Source organism: Heterodontus francisci, chromosome 30 (assembly GCF_036365525.1).
Source record: "Heterodontus francisci isolate sHetFra1 chromosome 30, sHetFra1.hap1, whole genome shotgun sequence".
Lineage (NCBI taxonomy): Eukaryota > Metazoa > Chordata > Chondrichthyes > Heterodontiformes > Heterodontidae > Heterodontus > Heterodontus francisci.
The window spans coordinates 34692863-34716715 of record NC_090400.1 but is presented as its reverse complement, the minus strand read 5'-3'; the positions used below and the strand labels follow the sequence as shown (position 1 = coordinate 34716715).

Sequence of the window (23853 nt, the reverse complement as noted above, 5' to 3'; positions counted from 1 at the left end):
TTTGCAACCCTCCAAGTGAAGAAATTTTTCCTCCTTTTCAATCCTAAATGATTAACTCCATATCCTGAGACCGTGCCCTGTGTTCTAGATTCCCCAGCCAGAGCAGGAAATAGCAGGTCAGGCAGTATTTGTGGAGAGAGGAATAGAGTTAACTTTTCAGATTGATGACCTTTCATCAGAACTGCCCATCTTGAAGTTCTGCTCTTCTCTAGGATAGAATTTCCATTTGTCTCTTTTACCTTGATCACTTTCATTGCTTTCTATATCCCTTCTCGTGTTTGGTCAGCTATCTATTGTAACGGAACAGTAATTATTTTTCTCCTCTGACTAAAAACTGTGTGCCTTTAAGACAGCACAGGGTGCCAGCTGCACCTGTCCCTAGGCCACAGCGGGAGAAAGGCCACATGGTATAATGTTTTGATTTGAAGGTGTAAAACTGGCAAAAAAACTGGCTGAAACCAGCTTTTGAGAGATGCTGCAGTGAAGCATGCTACTGAAGAAAAGAGCTGTCTATTCTCTCTCAGCAGAAATTGTACAAGGCTGAGTTAATTGCCTAAGGGGGAAAAAAGCCTTTTTTTTTAGACTATTTGTACTACTGAAGGTAACAAACTCCTTTTCTTTACTTCCAAGCCAGGAAGTATTTGCTTCAAGATTGAATCTCTCTTGACTGATTGTGTTTTCTGGAATTCGCCGGTAGTCTTGATGCCTGCTGCAGCCAAAGTGTTTTGAATGCCTATCTATTGAAGGACTATTTCATCAAATCCATGTGGAGACTTTGAGTAACATTTGATTATTTTCACATTAAATTACCTCACCCATTAGGAACATAACACACAAAGACTTATTTATTTATTCTTAAGAAATAGATAATTTTTAAAAACATAATTTTTTAAAAAAAGAAACTGGTTCACCGTGATTTTTGAATGTATGTGTGTGAATGGGGGAGTTAGGTTAAAATAAGAAGTTATAAGGTCTTTAGACATAGCTTTATCTTAATGGTGTTTAAGATTTAGTATTTTTTATAAATAGTTAATTTGTTGTCAAAAGATACCTGGTTTGGTCTGTTTTGTTCTGGGAGTTACTAGAGTGTTTATTTGTTTTTCTCGTTGGATGGGAAAACTTTAATAATATGCTGCAACCTGTGGAGTGATGGGACTGAATTGACAGTGCATTGCTCCTGCCTCAGTCGTAACACTATCAACTCATTTTCACAGCCATATCTGCTTTCTCAGTAACCGTTTCCTGTTTCAACTAATTCCCTGTGGATTCCAACAGCAATTCCAACCTTCATATTTCAGATCCACCCATGATTAGATATTTCCTGGACAGTCAATGTTCCTCCAACTGCGGTTCTCGCCACATACTGAGATCCATACTCACTGCCATGCACTGCCACATGCATGCTCTCGACCTCTTTCTTCAGCAACACTCACTCTCTCTGCCTCAAAGCCATCCTAGTCTGTAGGTTCATTTCATCCTTCATCTTATCTGGTGCTTTAACAAAAAAGAAACTACTCTTTTTAGGTGTGAAGGTTCACAAGCTTCAACAACTCATAGGTACCAATGTCCCTCCGGACCTTCCTTCTCTCTGACCCATCCTTCTTCCAATTTCACCCCTTGCTGTGTCTTCACAATACTCTCCAACCTTCCCATCTCTGACCCTGAATGACCTGGCCTCAGCAAAGACCTCAGCTTCATTCCTTTATGCCCTCACCTCAATGAATTTCAAGCTCGGCATGCTGCTGAGCTCTTCAGTCGCCTTCATCTCCAAGCCCACTTATTTGACGAGGGGGCTTCACCCCACCACCCGCACCCCACCCACCCCCACCCTGGCCCCTGCACAGATGACCCTATGGTGTTGGAAAAGAGGATGTCTCTGAGGGGACAAGGACAGAATCTATTTGGTTAGCGTTGAGAAGTCAAAAGGATATGATCATGCTACTGTGGGTATTCTGTAGGCCTCCAAATAGTGAGAGAGTGATAGAGGAGCAAATCTGCAGGGAAATCACAGATGTGTAAGAACTATTGAGTGGTGATATTAAGGGACATCATCGCAATTGATATTTGGGTAATTAATGTTCGAATGAAGGGAAAGGAGGGGGGCAGAATTTCTGTAATGCGATCAGGAGAACTTCCTTGACCAGTATCTTCTCGGTCCAACTAAGGAGGCTTTGCTGGAACTGGTGCTGGAGAATGAGGTAGGCCAAGTGGACCAAGTGTCTGTGGGGGAACCCCTAGGTGAGAATGATCATCGTATCATATGGTTAGGATTAGTAATGGAGAAGAGCAAGGTACAATCTAAAGCAGAACTTCCAAATTGGAAGAGTGCTAACTTCAATGGGATGAAGGAGTCAACCTGTGGTAAAATGGAACCTAAGACTGGCAGGACAAGCTAGTGAAGAGATGTTTTAAGTACAGGCTAGGTACATTCCAAAGAGGAGGAAAAGTAGGGAACCAAAGCCAGAGCTCATTGGATGATGAGGGAGATAGAGAATATGATGCATGTCAGATGAATTCTTCAAGTGAGAACAAGACCAAATACAATAAGTTGAGAGGGGAAGTGAGGAGGAAAATAAGACTGGCAAAGAGAGAATATGAGAATAAAATGGCAGTCAACATAAAAAGGAATCCAAAAATCTGACCAGCATTTAAATAGTAAGAGGCAGGGTGGGGCCATGGATCAAGAGGGTAATATATGCTTAGAGGTGCAGGGCAAGGCTCGAATACTTCAGTACCAAGAAGATGCTGAAAAAATATTGGTAGAAGTGGAGATGGTAGAGGTAATGATGGGGTGAAAATTGATAAGCAGGATGTACTGGAATGGCTGACTATGCTTACAGTGGATAAGTGCTTACAATGGATAACTCACCCAGTCCAGATGGCTTGCAGGTTGTTGAGGCAAGTGGGGGTGGTGATAATGGAAGGGCTTGCTGTAACCTTCCAGTCTTCCCTAGATATAGGAGAGATGCCAGAAGATTAATATGTGGCAAAAGTGACATTTTTGTTCAATAAGGTGTAAGGCCATTCCTAGTAACTACAGGCTGATCAGTTTAACATCAGTTGTAGGTAAGGTTTTAAAAACAATAATCAAGGAAGAAATTAACAGGCACTTGGAGAAGTTTGAGTTAATTAAGGAGAACCAGCACAGATTTGTAAAAGGCAGATAGTGTTTGCCTAATCTAACTGATTTATTTTATGAAGTAACAAGATTGATGAGGGGAATTCAGTGGATGCTGTCAATATGGATTTTAAGAAAATGTTTGACAAAGTACCACATAAAAGGCTTGAACAAAATTGAGGCTTATGGCATAGAAGGGTCAGTGTCAGCTTGGATAAAAAATTGGCTTAAGGACAGAAAACAGCAAGTCATGGTAAATGGTTATTTTTCAGACTGGAGGATGGTAGACAGCAGTGTTCCCCAAGGCTCAGCACTAGGACCACCACATTTTTTGCTATATGTAAATAACTTGGATCTTGGAATACAGAGTAGTGTTTCAAAATTTGCTAATAATACCAAACTTGGAGATGTGGCAAACAATGAGGATGATACCAATCGACTACAACAGGACACCTGGGCAGACAAGTGGCAGATGGAATTTAATACAGAGAAGCATGACGTGATGCATTTTGGCAGAAGGGATAGGGACAGGCTTAATGGAACAGTTCCAAAGAGTGTGCAGGGACAGAGACCTAGGAATCCATGTGCATAGATCTTTGAAGGTGGCAAGACGCATTAAGAGAATAGTTTGCAAAGCGTATGGGATCTTGGGCTTCAATGAGGCATTGAGTACAAAAACAGGGAAATTATGCTGAACCTTTATTAAGCTCTGGTTAGGCCACAACTAAAGTATTGCATCCAGTTCTGGTCATCACACTTTAGGAAGGATGTGAAAGTCCTTGAGAGGATGCAGAGAAGATTTACCAGAATGGTTCCAGGGATGAGCGATTTTAGCTACAAGGTTAGGTCGGAGTAGCTGGGGTTGTTCTTGGAGCAAAAGAGGTTGGGGGGAGAATTGATAGAGGTGTACAATTGCGGGTAATAAATTGTTTCAGCTACCTAAATTACAAAATTACAGCCTGAAAGATTTCACTAAGATTTCGAGTTTAAACATTAGTTTTTAATAGTGTAGTCCTTTTGTGGGGACGTAAGTGTTTGAAGATAGAGGTGTACAAGATTATGATAAGTTTAGATAAGGTAGACAAAGAAAAGCTGTTCCCATTAGCTGATGGTACAGGGATTAGGGGACACAGATTTAAGGTTTTGGGGAAGAGATGCAGGGGTGACGTGAGAAAGAGCAATTTTACACAGCTAGTGGTAATGACCAGGAACTTGCTGCCTATGTGGGTGGTGGAACTGGAGACAATGAATGATTTTGAAAGGAAATTGGATGGACACTTGAAGGAAGTAAACTTGCAGTGCTATGGGGCTAAAGGTGAATGAGACTGACTGGATTGTTCTACAGAGATCCAGCATGGACTTGATGGACCAAATAGCCTCCTTCTGTGCCATAATGACTTTGGGTATAATTCTCATTTTGGGGTGGGACTCCAATGTCGGGAATATTTCCTTGTCCCGACCCTTCGCTGCATGACTGCTGACGCAATTTTCAATGACGTGGACGCAGTGTGGAGGCAGGATCTGGACATGGCAGGCCTGATTTAAAGGGCTAATGGCGGCCATTGTTTAGTTTAATTTACAGATACAGCACTGAAACAGGCCCTTCAGCCCACCGAGTCCGTGCCGACCATCAACCACCCATTTATACTAATCCTACACTAATTCCACATTCCTACCACATCCCCACCTATCCCCATATTTCCCTACCACCTACCTAAACTAGGGGCAATTTATAATGGCCAATTTACCTACCAACCTGCAAGTCTTTTGGCTTGTGGGAGGAAACCGGAGCAGAGTTAGTGAAGGAGAGAGGAGAGCAGCGGGCTACCAGAAGGACGGACACCCCGAGTCAGGGCAGCCCCAAGATTCTTCTGGTGGTAGTGGCTGATCGACAGAGCAGAGTTTTCCCAGACAGCATCAGGAGGTCAGCCAGCCAGACAATGCAATCATGGCTGAAGGTGGCACGTGAAGTGAGTAGCCGCAAGCAATTCTATGGCTGCCTGAGAGTTGGCAGTGCCACAGCCAAGTGACATGACTCCAATTCTGTACTGACCAACTCACCCATGAGCTGAGCAACCCGAGAATGCACAGGGCTCCAGATCGTTAAAAAGATATGTGCCTTAGAGCACTATTGAGTTGGTGGCAACTATCACACCGCCATCACTTGTGAAGGAGGCAGCACTGAAGGTTCTGAAATCGCATGTGTCTGAGCTGCTGGAAATGGTAAAGGAGGGTAATATGATCTTAACTCTCTTGCTCTTAACCTTGCAGGAGAAACACGCTCACAACTGCAGGGATGGGGCTTGTGGTGGAGTGCCCCATCTTGCTGTTCTAACTTAAATGGAGGAGGAGGCCATTGACATTGCCAGGATGGAAACTCATCAGGAAGTCAATGATGGCAAGATGGGAGTCTGTCCAAGAGAGGGTGAAATGATTTTACCATCTCCAGGTGATGGCGATGGAGCTCAGTCTTCCTTGGTTTCCTCCATTCCTATAATTAAAATGAAATGGAAATGCTGCATCTCTGCAGAAGCAATCGATGAAATAAGCACATTTTCCTAACCAGCTTCTTATGGCTCCCACAAGGACAGTTGTGGAGGGGGAGTCAAGGCAGGAACGAATTATGTTGTCATTTTCTTCAGCGGAGGAAGAAGCAATCAAGCCAGTACCATCACATCAGTCATATGCACCCTCCACTAGTGCAAATACACTCACCCTGATGGGGTGTTTAGAATGGGGAGCACAGCGTGAGCAACACATGGTGGAGGAGGTGAGGGAAGCAGAAGCAGCTGTGAGTTGCCCTCAGGATGGAGGACAGGTGCAGCTATGCTCAGCTGGACGGAGATGCAGAGCTTCTGCTGTCACACACAAGGCATAACTTCCTGGAGCAGCAGTGAGAAATGTGCACCCAAATGTCAGAGTTCCCTGAGGCAGTGCGGTGTCATGGGCAGAGAATGAAGGAGTCCGTTCATGAGCTGTGCTCCACTATATCTCAGGCGCATGAGCTTATCCAGTGAGAGTGGCCAACCTCTTACAGCTATATGCAGCATCATGCTGAACGGATGCAGGAGCAATGTACTGACAGGCACAGAATGCATGTATATTCTGTAGCATTGACCAGTCAGTGGCATTGATGGCGCAAAGATGTAATAAGTGGATGCCAGGTGCACCCCAGCTACTGGTCCCCTCTGACGTTCAAGCGCCACATGAAAACGTTGAGCCAGACAGCAATGGGGTTGAGGGGATAACTCTTCATGAGGCAGCGTCATCATTTATCTGTTGTGTTCACACACTGGCATCGAAATGATGAGGACACTGCCAAGGGCATCTCAGCCGCTCCACACACATTCGAGCAGCCTGCCTCCACCTCATCCTCAGTCACAGGGAGAACACCCCATAGGAGTGGCTGAGAGCGGAGGGTGCCACATCAGTAGTTTCACTTACTGGCTCACTTGTGCGACCCTTGTTATAGTTGTGATCAGTTAAAATGACTCAATGTAATGAAAAGGTGAATGATTGGACCCATATTTGATTCTAATGATTGATGCTTTAAGGCACACTAATGATGAGGTGAGGAAGGGCACAAATCAGTGTGTTAGTTGAAATGGTGTGGTAGTTGGAGACTTATCTTCTAGGCAATGTGGGGAACAGTGGAGACTTTATGCTTTATGTGTTTCTTGGATTTTCTCCCTTCCTCAGAGAAAGGTGAGTTTATGAGCTGCTTGGCTTCCAGTATAAGAGGCTCTTAGGAGTCACATGTCTGAATTAGTGTGGCCCAAGCCTCCCTTCCATCCTGATTGATGTTTGAGGCCTCAGCCAGAACTGTACAGGGCCTTGCAAGGCTGGGTCACCCTGCTCCACTAATTCCTCCTCCTCTACTTCTCCTTCAAGATCCTCAACTCTCTGGTGGGCCATGTTGTGACAAGTGCAATAGACCACTACAGTTCGAGAAACCTTTGAAGGAGTGTACTAGAGGGTGCATTCCCCCCCATCCTGACAAGTCAAGGCACCAGGACCATATCTGAGCAGTCCAATGACCTATTCAATGGTGACCCTTGTAGCCTTCTGGTGATCACATACCAGTTGAATGCTGAGAGAGTGAAATCTCTTTTTATTTATGAATATCCCTGGCTGCTCTATTCGTGCCTTGATGGCCACATAGGTGCAGACAGCAACCGCTGCACCTGAGGGAGTCTAGCAATGGATGCAAATCCCACTGCCTCTGTGCCCGTGTAGCCCCATCACTGGTGAACTCAATGTAATCCGATGCTCTCTCAAACAGGAAATCCGCCATCTCCCATATGCTGTGATGGGCAGCCAACTGCGAGATGCCAGTGAGGTCTGCTGCCGCCCCTTTAAAGCTCCCAGAAGTTCAGCACCACTGTAACCAGGGCATGCCGATGAGTCCGGCAAGGAGTGAGGTGGACCTCGACCAGGGTGTACAACTTTGCTACCATCTGCCTCATTAGGCACAGCCTTTGGTGACACAATCTCTGAGATTCAGGAAAGTCATTCGTTGTCAGTATGCCCTATGGGGTGGGGAATCACCTTCATTCCCCCGCTGCCCCTGCCTCAGGATGGCCAATGGCCTGCATTTGCTGTGTGAGCGGCTACCTGGACCCTCACTAACCCCTCGAGGGTCACTCCCCCTCCATGGGACCAGAGCTCACTGTATGGCCACTGTATTCTGATGCACCGATGTGAAATGGACCTGGCTCCCCGCTGCGATGCCGCCTCCTATTCAGGGGCCTGAGCCTTCGCGGCCTCCCTGTCTCCACACGAAAACCGCCGCCTGCCCGTTAACGAGCTCTCACGTGACTCATTGATGACCCGCTCCCGCCGCCGCCTCTGACAAAATGGCGGGGGAAGCGGGATGGTGGACGAAGCCGGAGATGCGAGACTGCAACCAAAAAATAAAATCCCCCCTGTGACTGGAGGACGTTGAAATGTTCAGTCAATTATTTATTTCCGTTTTGAGCGAACGGATTGCAGGGCGGAACGAATATTGGGAGGGGGAGTGGTTGTCAGGAGCTTCCAGCAGTGGCGCTCGGGCAGGATGGAGGTGTAAGTTTTAATGATTTCGCTTTTATTCACATTTGTTGTGACAGTCGCGCGTGGCAGCGGTTAAACTGGACCAGGTGCCTGGAGCAACCGGGACACGGAGAGAAACAGAAGCTTAAACTCCATTAGTGCGCTGATGTTCCTCATGTTTATCAGCGTTTTCTCTCTCTCAGGTTTCTCACTGCTTCTGGAAGCCGGACTTCAATCTTTTTTTATTCCACTTCAGACAAGCCTTGTTCATTTTGCTTTTAAAATGTCGCCCCTCTGTGTTTAAGTGGCTTTGGCAATTGCCTCACTTTTTCATATAAATCTTTCCCCTAACGGACCTGCTTTTTTAAATCAATGCTCAGTTATAAGTATTAACTAAGATAAAATACATAATGTATGCAGAAAAGCTTGGCGAGGAGCTATGGCAATTGTGGAGCATAAACATTGGTGTCGACCAGTTGGGCCTAACGACCTGTTTTTGTGCTGTAAATTCGATGTCGGGAGATGCTGTTAACAATTAAAGTCTGTGGTGCGATAATTTAGAATAGAATCCTACAGGAGGTGGACTGTAAAGGAGAGATGTTCCAGGAGATGCTGTGGAAAGGTGGCATAAAGGCTGAGGTGGGACAGTGAACTGTGGTAACTTTGGCCAGCATTGTCAGTCTGATTGCAGGGAGTGGTGTAGCTATAAATGCAGAATTTTCTGTCTAAATCATTTATTTTTCTTCGGTTAATTAGGAAATGGAGGTAAGGGAGGATGATCATCTCTGGACAATACGTTGTTTTGGCCAACTATATCATGAGATAGTCAGGCTCCATTGGTTACCCGTGCCATAGAGAATTTATTTAAATATCCTCACTTTGATCTTCAAATTCCTCCATGACCAGTCACCAACCTTCCTTAGTAATCTCCCCATATATCCATTCACTTCCCATACATCTGTATTTTGTCACCTCCCTCCCTGTTTTCAAGTATCTTTAAGACCCTTTTTGACCATGTTTTTGCATCCCCTCAGCCACCTCTTTATTCTCTTTCCTCCTGCTCAGAGGTTATTTTTCCACTGCTTTGCTTCTCTTGTGCAGTGACACAAATCAATGTAGAAATGTAAGTTGTTAAAATTATAGTTCTATTGAAAGGTCACTGACCTGAAACGTTAACTCTGCTTCTCTCTCCACAGGTGCTGCCAGACCTGCTGAGTATTTCCAGCATTTCTTGTTTTTATTTCAGATTTCCAGCATCTGCAGTATTTTGCTTTTATTTTATTAAAAATTATATCCTGGATTCAGATGTATTCTGGATGCTTTTCAAATATTGAAACTAAGGGTTAGCCCCTTGAGTCATGACAGCCTGAGACAAGTGCACATTAACAATTCAGTCTTAGTTGAGGAAGGAGACAAACTGGTGGCTTACTGGCATTTTGATAAGGTCTGTAGTCTAAAGTGCCTGCACCAGCTGACAAATAGCCATCCAGCCTGGGAAAGGGTGGTGAACCTTTGGAATTCTCTGCCCCAGAGAGCTGTGGAGGCTCAGTCATTGAGTGTGTTCAAGACTGATGTCGATTAAAGTTCTATATATTAAAAGTATCAAGGGATACAGGGATAGTGCAGGAAAATGGTCTTGAAGTAGAAGATCAGCCCTGATCTCAGTGAATGAAGTGAACTCGAAGGGCTGAATGGCCTACTCCTACTATTTCTTATGTTAAGTTCTAATCCCACTTTCCAGCTCTTGGTAGCCTTGTGGGTTGCGACACTTTAGGTACATATCCAAGCACTTTATAAATGTTATTAGAGTTTCTGCCTCTGCCACCCTTTCAGCTAGTGAGTTCCAGCCTCTGTGTGAAAAAACATTCCTCACGAATTCCCTCTAAACCTCCCACCTCTTAGCTTAAATCTTTGCCCCTGGTTATGGATCCCCTCAACCAAGGGAAAAAGGGCCTTCCTATCTACTCTATCTAGACCCCTCATAATTTTATACACTTCAATTAGGTCTCCTTTCAGCCTCCTCTATGCCACAAAGAAAACAGCCCTGACAGATCTAATCTTTCCTTGTATTAAAATTCTCCAGTCCAAGCAATATCTTTGTAAATCTCCTCTGTACCCTCTCTAGTGCAATCACATCTTTCCTACAGTGTGGTGACCAGAACTACACACAGTACTCCAGCTCTGGCCTAACTAGTGTTTGCAGTTCCAGCATAACCCCCTAGCTCTTGTATTCTGTGCCTTGGCTAATAAAGTCAAGTATCCTGTCTGCCTTCTTGAACACCTTATCTGCCTGTCCTTCAAGGATTTGTGGACATGCACTCCAAGGTTTCTTGACACTTAAGTATCCTACCATTTATTGTGTATTCCCTTGCCTTGCTAACCTTCTTGGATCGAACTCCAGTTGCCACTGTTCTGCCCAGCTAACTAGTCCACTGATAGCTTCCTGCAGTCTACAGCTTTCTTTATTATAAATCACATGGCTAATTTTTGTTTCATTTGCAAACTTCTTAATCATGCCCACTACATTCAAGACCAAATCATTGATATATACCACAAAAAGCAAGGGATCTAGTACTGAGCTCGACAGAACCCCACAGGAAGCAGCCTTCCAGTCTTAAAAACATCCGTCGACCATTACCCTTTGCTTCCTGCCTCTCAGCCAGTTTTGGATCCAACTTGCTGCTTTTACTTTTGTGAGCACTGTGCCAAGTGGGACCTTATCAAAAGCCTTGCTAAAATCCATATAGACTACACCAAATGCACTGCCCTCACAATCCTATGTTACCACCTCAAAAAAAAATTCAGTCATGTTAGTCAGACATGACCTTCCCTTAATCTGTGCTGTCTTTGATTGTGTCTTTCTAAATGAAGATTTATCTTGTCCCTCAGAATTTTTTCCAGGAAATTTCCCACCACAGAGGTTAGGCTGACTGTCCTGTAAATACTTTGTTAATCCCTTTCTCCCTTTTTAAATAATGGTATAGCATTAGTTGTCCTCCAGTCCTCTGGCACCATGCCTGTAGCCAGAGAGGATTGGAAAATAATGCTCAGAGCCTGCACTGTTTCTTCTCTTCCTTCTCTTAACAGCCTCGGATACATTTCATCCAGGCCTGGGGATTTATACAGTTTGAAAAGTGTTAAACCCCTTAATACCTCCTCTCTCTCTATGTTAATTTCATCTAATATCTCGCACTCCTCCCTGATTGCAATGTCTGCATCGTTCCTTTTGTGAAAATGGATGCCAAGTATTCATTAATAACCATACCCATGCCCTCCGCCTCCACAGGTTTTCTCTGTGATCCCTAATCTTTAGTTATCCTCTTGCTCTTTATTTATGTTGTTACAACCAGGTGAGGCAGGGGTCTAGGGCTCCCCTCTCAGCCTTTGCCTGGTTTGGCCGTAACAGGGTTTAATTTTTAAAACAATGTGTTTTAAACTTCCTGAGTGAATCCTTGTTCACCGCGCTGTAATTCTAACGGCAAAGAGATCAACCAGACAGGTTTTTTTTAGATTTAGACAAGAATGGTATAGGTTTATTAAAATTAAAACTCTAATTTGATTAAAACTACTAGAAATACATGATGCAACCACGCTAGCATGCATATGCGATAAACACAAACACAAATAGAGACACAGGAGGCGAAAGAAGGAGCAAGGTTTAAAGTAAAAGCTGAGTTCAGTTACTGGCTTTTGAGTAGTTGTCAAGAAGGGAGGGAGACAAAAAGCAGGAAAGTATAGACCAGTCAGCCAGTCAGTTGGGAAAATGCTAGAGTCCATTGTTAAGGAAGAAATAGCAGGACATTTCGAAAAGCTTTAATGCAATCAAACAGTCAACATGGTTTTGTGAAAGGGAAATCATGTTTGACAAATTTGCTAGAGTTCTTTGAGGATATAACAAGCAGAGTTGATAAAGGGGATCCAATAGATGTAGTGTATTTGGATTTCCAGAAGGCAATTGATAAGGTGCCACATAAAAGATTGTTGCACAAGATAGGAGCTCACGGTAATGGGGGTAATGCATTAGCATGGATTGAGGATTGGTTAACTCACAGAAGACAGAGTCCGGATTAATGGGTCTTTTTCAGGTTGGAAAGACGTAACTAGTGGAGTGCCACAGGGCCTCAATTATTTACTATCTATATTAATCACTTAGAGGAGGGGGACAGAGTGTAACTATCCAAATTTGCTGATACAAAATAGGCCGGAGGGCATGTTGTGATGAGGACAAAAGGAATCTGCAAGGGGATTTAGATAGGTTGAGTGAGTGGGCAAAAACTTGGCAGATGGGGTTTAATGTAGGAAAGTGTGAGGTCATGCACTTTGGTAGGAAGAATCAAAAGGCGCAGTGGTTAGCACCGCAGCCTCACAGCTCCAGCGACCCGGGTTCAATTCTGGGTACTGCCTGTGTGGAGTTTGCAAGTTCTCCCTGTGTCTGCGTGGGTTTTCTCCGGGTGCTCCAGTTTCCTCCCACAAGCCAAAGGACTTGCAGGTTGATAGGTAAATTGGCCATTATAAATTGTCCCGAGTATAGGTAGGTGGTAGGGAAATATAGGGACAGGTGGGGATGCAGTAGGAATATGGGATTATTGTAGGATTAGTATAAATGGGTGGTTGATGGTTGGCACAGACTCGGTGGGCTGAAGGGCCTGTTTCAGTGCTGTATCTCTAAACTAAACTACAATTATTTAAATGGAGAGAGACTTCAAAAAAGTGCAGTACAGGGATCTGGGTGTTCTTGTGCATGAAGCACAAAAAGTTAGCATGCAGGTGTAGCAAGTAATTAAGAAGGCAAATGGAATTTTGGCATTTATTGCTAGGGGGTTGGAGTTTAAAAATAGGGAAGTCTTGTTACAACTGCACAGGTGTTGGTGAGGCCACAACTGGAGTACTGTGTGCAGTTTTGGTCCCCGTATTTAAGAAAGGATATACTGGCATTCGAGGCAGTTCAAAAGCGATTTACTAGGCTGATTCCTGAGATGAAGGGGTTAACTTATCAAGACCGGCTAAACAGATTAGACCTTTATTCATTATAGTTTAGAAGAATGAGGGGTGATCTTATTGGAACATAGAAGATTCTGAGGGGGCTTGTAGGGTAGATGTTGAGAAGATGTTTCCACTGGAGGAATCTCGAACTAGGGAACATAGTTACAGAATAAGGGGACACACATTTAAAACTGAGATGCGAAAGAATTTCTTCTGAGAGTAGTGAATGTCTGGAGTTCTCTACCCCAGAGAGTTGTGGAGGCTAGATCACAAAGTATTTAAAGAGGGGGTAGTTAGATTTTTGAAATATCGGGGAGTTGAGGGCTATGAGGAGCTGGCACAAAAGAGGAGTTGAGGACAGGGCAGATCAGCCAAGATCTTATTGAATGGCAGGGCTGGCTTGAGGGGCCGAATGGCCTACTCCTGCTCCTATTTCTTATGTTCTCATTGGGGCCCAGTGCACACTTTTTCAAAGTTGTTTAACTGCAGGAGCCTTCTCTCTTGAGGTTTGAGTGGCTTCATTGGATCCCCTGGAACTTCATGAGAGAGAGACAGACCTTCCTTCTCTGTCTTCAAATTGCAGTCTCCTTTCCAACTGTTCTTTGAGCACAATTCAAAACTGCAAGTTGGCCAGCAGGTTAGTCATGTGACAAACCCCTTATTTGGAACAACCGTTCCTGCAGTTTGTGGATTTCCAAGCTCTTGGTCAGAAATGCTCCATCCATCAATATCGGCGACCACGCTCTGGACGTGGTTCAAGAGTTCACCTACCTAGGCTCAACTATCACCAGTAACCTGTCTCTCTATGTTGAAATCAACAAGCGCATGGGAAAGGCTTCCACTGCTATGGCCAGACTGGCCAAGAGAGTGTGGGGAAAATGGCGCACTGACACGGAACACAAAAGTCCGAGTGTATCAAGCCTGTGTCCTCAGTACCTTGCTCTACGGCAGCGAGGCCTGGACAACGTATGTCAGCCAAGAGCGGCGTCTCAATTCATTCCATCTTCGCTGCCTCCGGAGAATCCTTGGCATCAGGTGGCAGGACCGCATTTCCAACACAGAAGTCCGAGGCGACCAACATCCCCAGCTTATACACACTACTGAGTCAGCGGCGCTTGAGATGGCTTGGCCACGTGAGCCGCATGGAATATGGCAAGATCTCCAAGGACACATTGTACAGCGAGCTCGCCACTGGTATCAGACCCACCGGCCGTCCATGCCTCTGCTTTAAAGACATCTGCAAACGCGACATGAAGTCTTGTGACATTGATCACACGTCGTGGGAGTCAGTTGCCAGCGATCGCCAGAGCTGGCGGGCAGCTATAAAGGCGGGCTAAAGTGTGGCGAGTTGAAGAGACTTAGGGAGGAAAAAAGACAGAAGCACAAGGGGAGAGACAACTGCGTAACAGCCCCGACAACCAATTTTATCTGCCGCACCTGTGGAAGAGCCTGTCACTCTAGAATTGGCCTTTATAGCCACTCCAGGCGCTGCTCCACACATCACTGACCACCTCCAGGCGCTTATCCATTGTCTCACGAGGCAAGGAGGCCAAAGAAGAAGAAGGTGGCGGGGGGAGGGGTGTAGTGCTTTCTCTTACACAGATAATATGCGGATCACTGTTTCCCAGACTAATCTTTGATAATTGAATTAGCGAGCAGTTGTCCTTTTTTTTTTCAACTGTCTTTTAGAATGCAAAATGTGCCGCCATGTTTCAGTGGTCTTTTAAACCGAGCCATTTTTTCCCAGTCCAGCAACAGTTCAAAATTAATGTTCCACATGACGAAGCCAACATGTCTCACTTTGGCAGATGTGGTTTTCATGGCAATGTATTTACAAAAAAACTTTGGGTTTTCTTTGATTTTACTTGCCAATGTTTTTTTCATGTCCTCTCTTTGCTTTCCTAATTTCCTTTTTAATTTCACCCCTACTCTTCTCCTACTCCTAGGTATCTGTCATCAGCTTCCCTATTTTCTTTATCCTCTAAGCCCTTTGACATTGGGGCAGATTCATGCATTTATAATATTTATTGGTAATTGGTTACAGAAAAGCAAATTGTGCTAATGTCAATTGTCTCAGTCAGGTTTTCTATCCTTTCACCGATAGTAATACGAAAGATGAAATATTATGCATCAATAACCAGCTGAGAGTTTTCAGTCTGTATTTTGATTAGATTCTCACCATAACGCACTCGGATCAGTCAAACTCTTATCACAAGTAAAGATAGAAAACTGTAATTCCTGTTTTGTGTAACTCCTTCACCATCTACTGGCAGTAAGTGGAACACCATGCACCTATATTCGACAATATGTTTAAAAATAGCTTAAACCTGATGCAATGAACCTCACATTTAATGAACAACAATTTCCTACGAAAGTTTCTGTATTAGGGTGTTCTTTCAAAATTAGAGCATTTGGTACAAGTGCTAAAATAAACATTTGCAAGTAAATTAACTTAAATTATTTATACGTTATATTAAAAAGAAATGCACTGAACATCAGCTGCACACATTGGCCTGGATTTTATATGTAGTGCAGTGGTTCCGCACAGCTATTGTTAAACACTGAAATCAAGAAATTGCTGTCCAAGTTCCCCTGCTCCTCTACAAGCTTCACTGCACCGATACCTCGCCAAAAGATTTGGCATTCACACACGTGCAAGGGCTTGACGTTGGGGGACATTCCAACTAGATACCCACTGAACACGCCATAAAATGTTGGGCCTTATCCATTCAAGTGTAGGTGAATTTTTAGCGGTGGGATAAGTCTTAATCGCTGTCAAATGTCCTCTCTGGCACTGACAATTCACTTTATAAGTGGGAGGTTGCATTACTTCAGATCTTAGTTTAATTTTTAAAATCACCAACAATTAACTTTTTTCTTTGTATCTTTCATCTCTCTCTCAATCCCATCTTTCTTTCCCCCTCTCTTTTGCTTTCTGTACATGATTTTACATTGAATTAACTACTCTAACTTACATTTCCTGCTTTAGCCTCTGAGTGTTTCAGTAAGGATTCTAAAATCTGGTTAAGGAGACACACTGTTGCTTGCCCTGTTCACGCAGGTCCCGAATTCTCTGTAGAGGGAAGCACGATGTCTCAGCGCTCTCAGTACTTCAAATCGCAGTGTAAAAGCCCACAGAATGTCTGTGGGCAAGTGTAAATGTAATAAAAGGCAAGTGCTTTTCATTCACAGCTGATTGCAAAAATCCAGGCCAATGAGTTTACTTTGATCAAATCAGCAAATTATGTTTCAGGCAGTTGCAAAGTAGCTTTGTCGATTTGCACCAGGGATTTGAAGTTGTACACTTCACTTCGATTACCAATGGCACATCAAATTCGATCTACCATTCTGCTCCCCTCTAATGGTCAAATTTGTAATGACACCTTGATAACCTCAGCTATACCGATAACTCTATGTTTGGAGGCAGCAAAATCACTTTGGCGCAGTAAGAAATGCTTTTCAGTTATCCAGAACGATTACAGTGTTTTGACCCCAACATCGGCACCGATTTTTTTTTTTTGGGATGCCCCTTCAGCCACCCAGCAAGTGTTGGTGAGGTTATCTAAGCTTTGGAATTTGCTTTGTGTTGGATTTCAAGGAATGGTTGTCACAAAAATAACGTCATTTCTTAGTTTTCCTAATAGTGAGTGACTTCATCTTACTGCCCACGATTTGGACAGAAGTTTGCTTCTTTGATACATTTCTTAATCACACAATATTGTTTTGAATTGGAGAATTAGTCAGTCGTACAGCGTAGAAACAGGCCCTTTGGCCCACCGCGTCCATGCCAACCATAATGCCTATCTATACTAATCCCACCTGCCTGCATTAATTCCATATCCCTCTATGCCTTGCTCATTCAAGTACCTGTCCAGATGACTCTTAAATGTTGCTACTGTTCCTGCCTCCACCACCTCCTCAGGCAGCTCTTTCCAGATACCCACCATTCTTTGTGAAAAATCTACCCCTTTGATCCCCTTTAAACCTCCTCCCTCTCACCTTTACAGCTATGCCTTCTAGTTTTAGTCACCCCTACCATGGCAAACAGACTCTGGCTATCTACCCTATCTATGCCTCTCATAATTTTATATACCTCTATCATGTCCCCCCTCAGCCTCCTTCGCTCCAGGGAAAACAGACCCAGCCTATCCAATCTCTCTTTCTAACTCAAGCCCTCCAAACCAGGCAACATCCTTGTGAATCTTTTCTGCACCCTCTGTAGCTTAATCACATCTTTCCTGTAGTGCGGCGACCAGAGCTGCGCACAGTACTCCAAATGCAGCCTAACCAATGTTATGCGCAACTGTAACATGACATCCCAACTCTTTTATTCAGTGCCTCAGCTGATGAAGGCAAGCATTCCATACGCCTTCTTCACCACCCTGTCTACTTGTGTTGCCACTTTCAGGGAACTATGTACTTGCACTCCAAGGTGTCTCTGCTCAACAACACTCCCCAGGGCCTTGCCATTCACTGTATATGTCCTGCCCTGGTTTAACTTCCCAAAATGCATCATTTCACACCTGTCTGCATTAAATTCCATTTGCCAATCCCTTGCCCACTTTTCCAGTTTATCTATATCCTGTTGTAACCTTAGACAACCACCCTCACTGTCCACTATACCACCAATTTTGGTGTCATCTGCAAACTTACTAATGCCCCTTACATTCTCATCCAAGTCATTAATTAATATATATGACAAACAACAGAGGGCCCTGCACTGATCCCTGCGGCACACCACTGGTCACTGGCCTCCAATCTGAAAAACAACCCTCCACGACCACCCTCTGCCTCCTATCACCAAGCCAATTTTGTATCCAATTGGCTAGCTCACACTGGATCCCATGTGTTTAAACCTTCTGGACCAGCCTACCATGCGGGACCTTGTCAAAGGCCTTGCTAAAGTCCATGTAGACAACGTCCATCGCCCTGCCCTCGTCAATCCTCTTGGTCACCTCCTCGAAAAACTCAATCAAATTCGTGAGACACGATTTCCCACACACAAAGCCATGCTGACTATCCCTAATCAGACCATGCCTTTCCAAATGCATATAAATCCTGTGTCTTAGAATCCCTTCCAATAATTTTACCACCACTGATGTAAGGCTCACTGGCTTGTAGTTCCCTGGCTTATCCCTGCTGCCCTCCTTAAATAAAGGCACAACATTAGCTATCCTCCAGGCTTCCGGTACCTCACCCGTGGCTAACGATGATACAAAAATCTCTGCCAGGGCCCCAGCAATCTCCTCCTTTGCTTCCCATAGCATCTTAGGATACACCTGGTCAGGCCCTGGGGATTTATCCACCTTCATGCACTTCAAAACCTCCAACACCACCTCCTTTTGTAATGTTGATATGCTCCAGGATATTGTTGTTCCCTCCCTTGAACTCACTAGCTTCCATGACCACCTCCACGGTAAATACAGATGCAAACTCTTCCTATCTCACTTTTAAAAGCCTCCCACTTGCCAAATGTCCCTTTACCTGTAAACAGCCTCTCCCATTCAACTTTTGAGAGTTCCTGTCTGATGCCATCGAAATTAGCCTTCCCCCAATTTAGGACTTCGACCTGAGGACCAGTCCTATCCTTTTCCATAACTATCTTGAAGCTGTTAGAGATATGGTCACTGGTCCCAAAGTGCTCCCCCACTGACACATCAACCACCTGCCCAGCCTCATTTCCTAAGAGGAGGTCGAGTGTAGCTCCTTCTCCAGTAGGGCCATCCACATACTGCTTCAGAAAACTATCCTGATCTATCTGATCACTTACTATTACAACTCTATAATTCCTACACCTATCTGTGATTTCCCTACATATATGCTCATCCAATTCCCTCTGACTATTGGGGGGCCTATAGTATAATCCCATCAAAGTGATCACCCCTTTCTTATTTCTAAGTTCTACCCATATGGCCTTGCTGGACGCTCCCCCTCAGATATCCCCTCTCAATGCTGCAGCGATGTCCTCCCTAATCAATAGTGCAACTCCTCCACCTCTGTCACACCAGAAGCGTTGTCCCTTTAAGTAACGTTTCCCAATCCATCATAGCCAACTCGTGCCTCACACCTTCGTAGTTTTCTTTACTATGTTTCAGGACCCTAGTCTCAGAATCAACTACATCACTCTCCATCTTGATGAAGAATTCTATCATATTATGGTCGCTGATCACCAAGGGGTCTCGCACAACTAGATTGTCAATTATTCCACTCTCTTAACACAATACCCAGTCTAGGATGGCCTGTTCTCTAGTTGGTTCCTCAACGTATTGGTCCAGAAAACCATCCCGTGTACACTCCAAGTATTCCTCCTCTATGGTATTGTGACTAAATTGATTTGCCCAATCTATATGCAGATTAAATTCACCCATAATTACCGATGTTCCTTTATCGCATGCGCCTCTAATTTCCTGTTTAATGTCATTCCCAACATCACCACTACAGTTTGGGGGTCTATATACAACCCCCACTAATGTTTTTTGCCCCTTAGTGTTTCTCAGCTCTATCATACAGATTCCACATCGTCAGAGCTAATATCTTTCCTCACTATTGCGTAACTTTCCTCTTTAATCAGCAATGCAACTCCTTTTGCTTTTTGTCTGTCCTTCCTAAATACTGAACATCCCTGGATGTTCATTTCCCATCCCTGGTCACCTTGCAGCCATGTCTCCGTAATCCCGACTATATCATGCCCGTTTACATCTATTTGCGCGATTAATTCATCCACTTTATTGCGAATGCTCCGTGTGTTAAGGCACAAAGCCTTAAGGCTTGTCTTTTTAACATTACTTGGCCCCTTCCCACTATTTTTCACTGTGGCCCTGTTTGATTCTGGCCCTTGATTTCTCTGCCTATCACTTCTTCTTATTCCCCTTAGTGTCTTTTGTTCTTGTCTTTGATCCCCTCCCTCCCCCGCCCCCCCCCCCCCCACCTCCTCTGACTCCTTGCAAAGGTTCCCATCCCCCTACCATAAAGTGATTGGTAGAAATATTTTTTCACCCAGAGGCTAGTGGGGGTCTGGAAATCACTGCCTGAAAGGGTGGTAGAGGCAGAAAACCTCATCTCATTTAAAAGGTGCCTGGATGTGCACCTGAAGTGTTGTAACCTGCAGGGCTACGGACCAAATGCTGGAAAGTGGGATTAGCCAGGGTGACTTTTTATTTTGGGCTGGTGCAGACACGTTGGGCCAAGTGACCCCTTTCTGTACCATAAACGTTCTATGATTCTATAAGGCTATATTATGAAGGCAGATGGCTGAAAACTTGGTCAAAGAGGTAGGTTTTAAGTAGTGTCTTAAAAGAGGAAATAGAGGTAAAGAGTTGGAGAGGTTTAGGGAGAGAATTCCAGAGCTTTAGGGCCTTAGCAGCTGAAGGACCAGCCACCAATGGTGAAGCAATTAAAATCGGTGATGCTCAAGATTAAAGTTGTATTTTCAGTGTGAACTCTTGTAAGAAATGACATGCTTCCAATGCAGCTAATATCACCAGCTGTTTGAGAATTTGCATGGAATACCCACCACTTTCTCAATTGACTTCACTTTCCTCTTTGGCACTTGACGAAGATTGCTGATTTTTGTCTCTTGGAATTGCTGGCAACCTCAGTAAGATTTCCTGTTTTTCTTACTTTTTTTCCCTGCTGTTGTCATCATGTTATCACTTCATGTACTTTTCCTTTCTTTTGGCGCAGGTGCAGATTATAGATGTTGCAGAGTTGAACTATCCTTACTTTTTTGTCTGGCCAATCAAGGCTGATTACCAGATGCTTTTATTGGGCAGGCAGCAGATCCATTCACGGGGAACTTCAACACAAACATTTTCCTTGACTGAGCAGTGTGTTCTGAAACCATCTGAAGCTTTTATGAATTGCAGCAAATGCCTGAAATGGACCAGAAACACACACATAGCATCACAAGCTCTGCCTCTCTCTCCTTTAAGAAATGCCTTATAGCTTACCTCTGTGAACAAGTTTTTAGTAACCCATCATAATATCTCCTCCTTTGGTTCAAAGTCAGTTTTTGTCTGATCATGCCCCTATGAAGTACATTGGGATGTTTTCCTAAGTTTTTTTTTTTTAGAATTAGAATATTACAGCGCAGTACAGGCCCTTCGGCCCTCGATGTTGCGCCGACCTGTGAAACCATCTGACCTACACTATTCCATTTTCATCCATATGTCTATCCAATGACCACTTAAATGCCCTTAAAGTTGGTGAGTCTACTACTGCTGCAGGCAGGGCGTTCCACGCCCCTACTACTCTCTGAGTAAAGAAACTACCTCTGACATCTGTCCTATATCTATCACCCCTCAACTTAAAGCTATGTCCCCTCGTGTTTGCCATCACCATCCGAGGAAAAAGACTCTCACTATCCACCCTATCTAACCCTCTGATTATCTTATATGTCTCTATTAAATCACTCCTCCTCCTTCTCTCCAACGAAAACAACCTCAAGTCCCTCAGCCTTTCCTCGTAAGACCTTCCCTCCATACCAGGCAACATCCTAGTAAATCTCCTCTGCACCCTTTCCAAAGCTTCCACATCCTTCCTATAATGCGGTGACCAGAACTGCACGTAATACTCCAGGTGCGGTCTCACCAGAGTTTTGTACAGCTGCAGCATGACCTCGTGGCTCCGAAACTCGATCCCCCTACTAATAAAAGCTAACACACCATATGCCTTCTTAACAGCCTTATTAACCTGGGTAGCAACCTTCAGGGATTTATGTACCTGGACACCAAGATCTCTCTGTTCATCTACACTACCAAGAATCTTCCCATTAGCCCAGTACTCTGCATTCCTGTTACTCCTTCCGAAGTGAATCACCTCACAGTTAAAAGCACTATTTAAATTGCAAGTTGTTGGATTAATGTACATGCCATTTCTCAATGTGTAGGCTTTTTTTGTGTTCAGATGTCTGTAATATAGTAAGTCTTGTGTATAGTGTGCATGCCTTTTGTACACTCAATAATTGCTTCCTGTTATGCTATTTTCTTCATTTTGAGTGTCGTATTTAAATGATAGATATCTGAATTTGCCTCATATACTTCTGATGGAATCCTCTCATCTCTAAGGTAGATGGCACTGTGATACTTTCTTTTTGGCTTTGCTGTGTTGCTTCTGGTGCTGGTTCTGCTAGGAGTGTGAACTGGCTTTAAGCTTCTGTTTTCAAACACTTCCAAAAAAAAAAAAGAAATTCAAGTCACTGTTTAAAATGTCATTACTTTTTAATATTCTTGAAGTAGTCCAACTGTTGCAGAATTGTAAAGCCAGTTATATGTTTTGATAGTTTTGAAAAACACTTGAGGAACTTAAAGCTGGTTTCTGCTCACAGTAGAAGCCCAGCCTATTTTTAGTGCAGGGTGGAATCCCTGTGGGGAAAACCCCATATTTAAACAGGATTGAGTTTCCTTACCTGGGAAAGCGAGTCGATTTTTTTTCCCCCTCCCTCTGAGGAATGAAGTCTTTGCTTTAATTCCACCCACCTTCATCTCTACCCACAGTACCTGTGCCTCCCACTCCCTGCTTTCTGCTATTGCCATTTGCCAGCTTTGTGCTTTCTCTTTCCACTGCCTCCACCTGTGTGTTTCCTTCTCTCTCCTCTTGCTACCCTTCTCGCAAGTGCCCTTTTCGTGCCACCTGTTGCCGCTGAACAGAAATGTGCTCCCTCTTACCAGTCCGCTTTCTGCTGTTATGCCTCTCTGTTCCCACTCCATGCAGCATAACGTTTTTCTCAAACCCACCGCCGCTCCGCCACGATTTGCTGCTTCTACCCCACAGCAAGTACCATTCTTTTTCCCATGTTTATAAGCCTAAATCCCACTTGGCATGCCACTCTTTCCCCCTCCCTCCATACTCTGCCACTGTAGTCCCACGGTAGCTTGGCTCAGTGGTAGCACTCTTGTTACTTGTTCCAAACCCTTCTCCCAAACTTTAGGAGTCTCCTTTCCTTTTTTTCGCTTTTCTCTCGCTGTTCTTTTCTTCGTTGTCATTTACAGCAATCTTTCACTGACTAGCAAACTCTGCAAATCCTAACTTTTGTCTTCTCATTCAACCCACATTCCTGCCTTACCATCCATTAACCACCAACAACTTCTCCATAGTCCCATTTATTTTCTCTTCCTTGTTCAGCTAGCACTTTATACTTCTGCAATCTTCAGCCTCCACATGTCACAAATCTAACTTCTCAAACTCCAAACAACCCCATCTCCTTTGAAAATAAATATTCTACTTAAGCACATTGGGCAGAATTTTACTGGCCCCCAGGTGGGGGGAGGGGGGGAAAACGGTAAATAGCAGGAAGCCATGTCGAGGCTGCTCCCCAACAGGCAGGGTTTGTCCTCCGATCGGTGGGCCTTCTGCCCCCCTCCATCCTGAATTTTAATTTGTACATGCCTCTATGAAGGCGCCTCCATCTTGAGGTGCCCCCAAGGTCTCCGACCTGCCTAGCAGCACTCACTTCTCCTGATGGGGTTGCTGAGGCTTCATAGTTACCATCCCTTTAATTGGGCTTACAGCATCGGGAGTCCGCCCATCACTCTTAATTTGACAGTGGGCCCAGAGGCGACAAATTAAAAGGCCGCCTACAGCAAAATTGCTGAGCTGGTCCTGCTGCCAGCAAGTATAGGCTTGGGATCCCTTTTTTGTCCCGACGTCAGGGTCCTGAAGCTGGCGGTAAAATTTAGCCCGATGCATCAACTTCATGCCACATGAACTCACTAACTCAGCTT

The 23853-nt window shown here is 44.3% G+C and overlaps 1 protein-coding gene across 2 annotated transcripts in view; it reads left to right on the top strand.

Annotated features, from left to right (window-relative positions):
• Window positions 1-7954: 7954 nt before the first annotated feature.
• Window positions 7955-23853, top strand: part of crcp (calcitonin gene-related peptide-receptor component protein) — a 129879-nt gene continuing 113980 nt past the window's right edge. The window contains exon 1 of one of the 2 annotated variants that reach the window (XM_068009968.1): window positions 7955-8182. In XM_068009968.1, the coding sequence (XP_067866069.1) occupies window positions 8175-8182 (8 nt within the window). In that variant the 5' untranslated portion in view covers window positions 7955-8174. The remainder of the gene's footprint in view (window positions 8183-23853) is intronic. The other variant, XM_068009969.1, reaches the window with a different exon arrangement.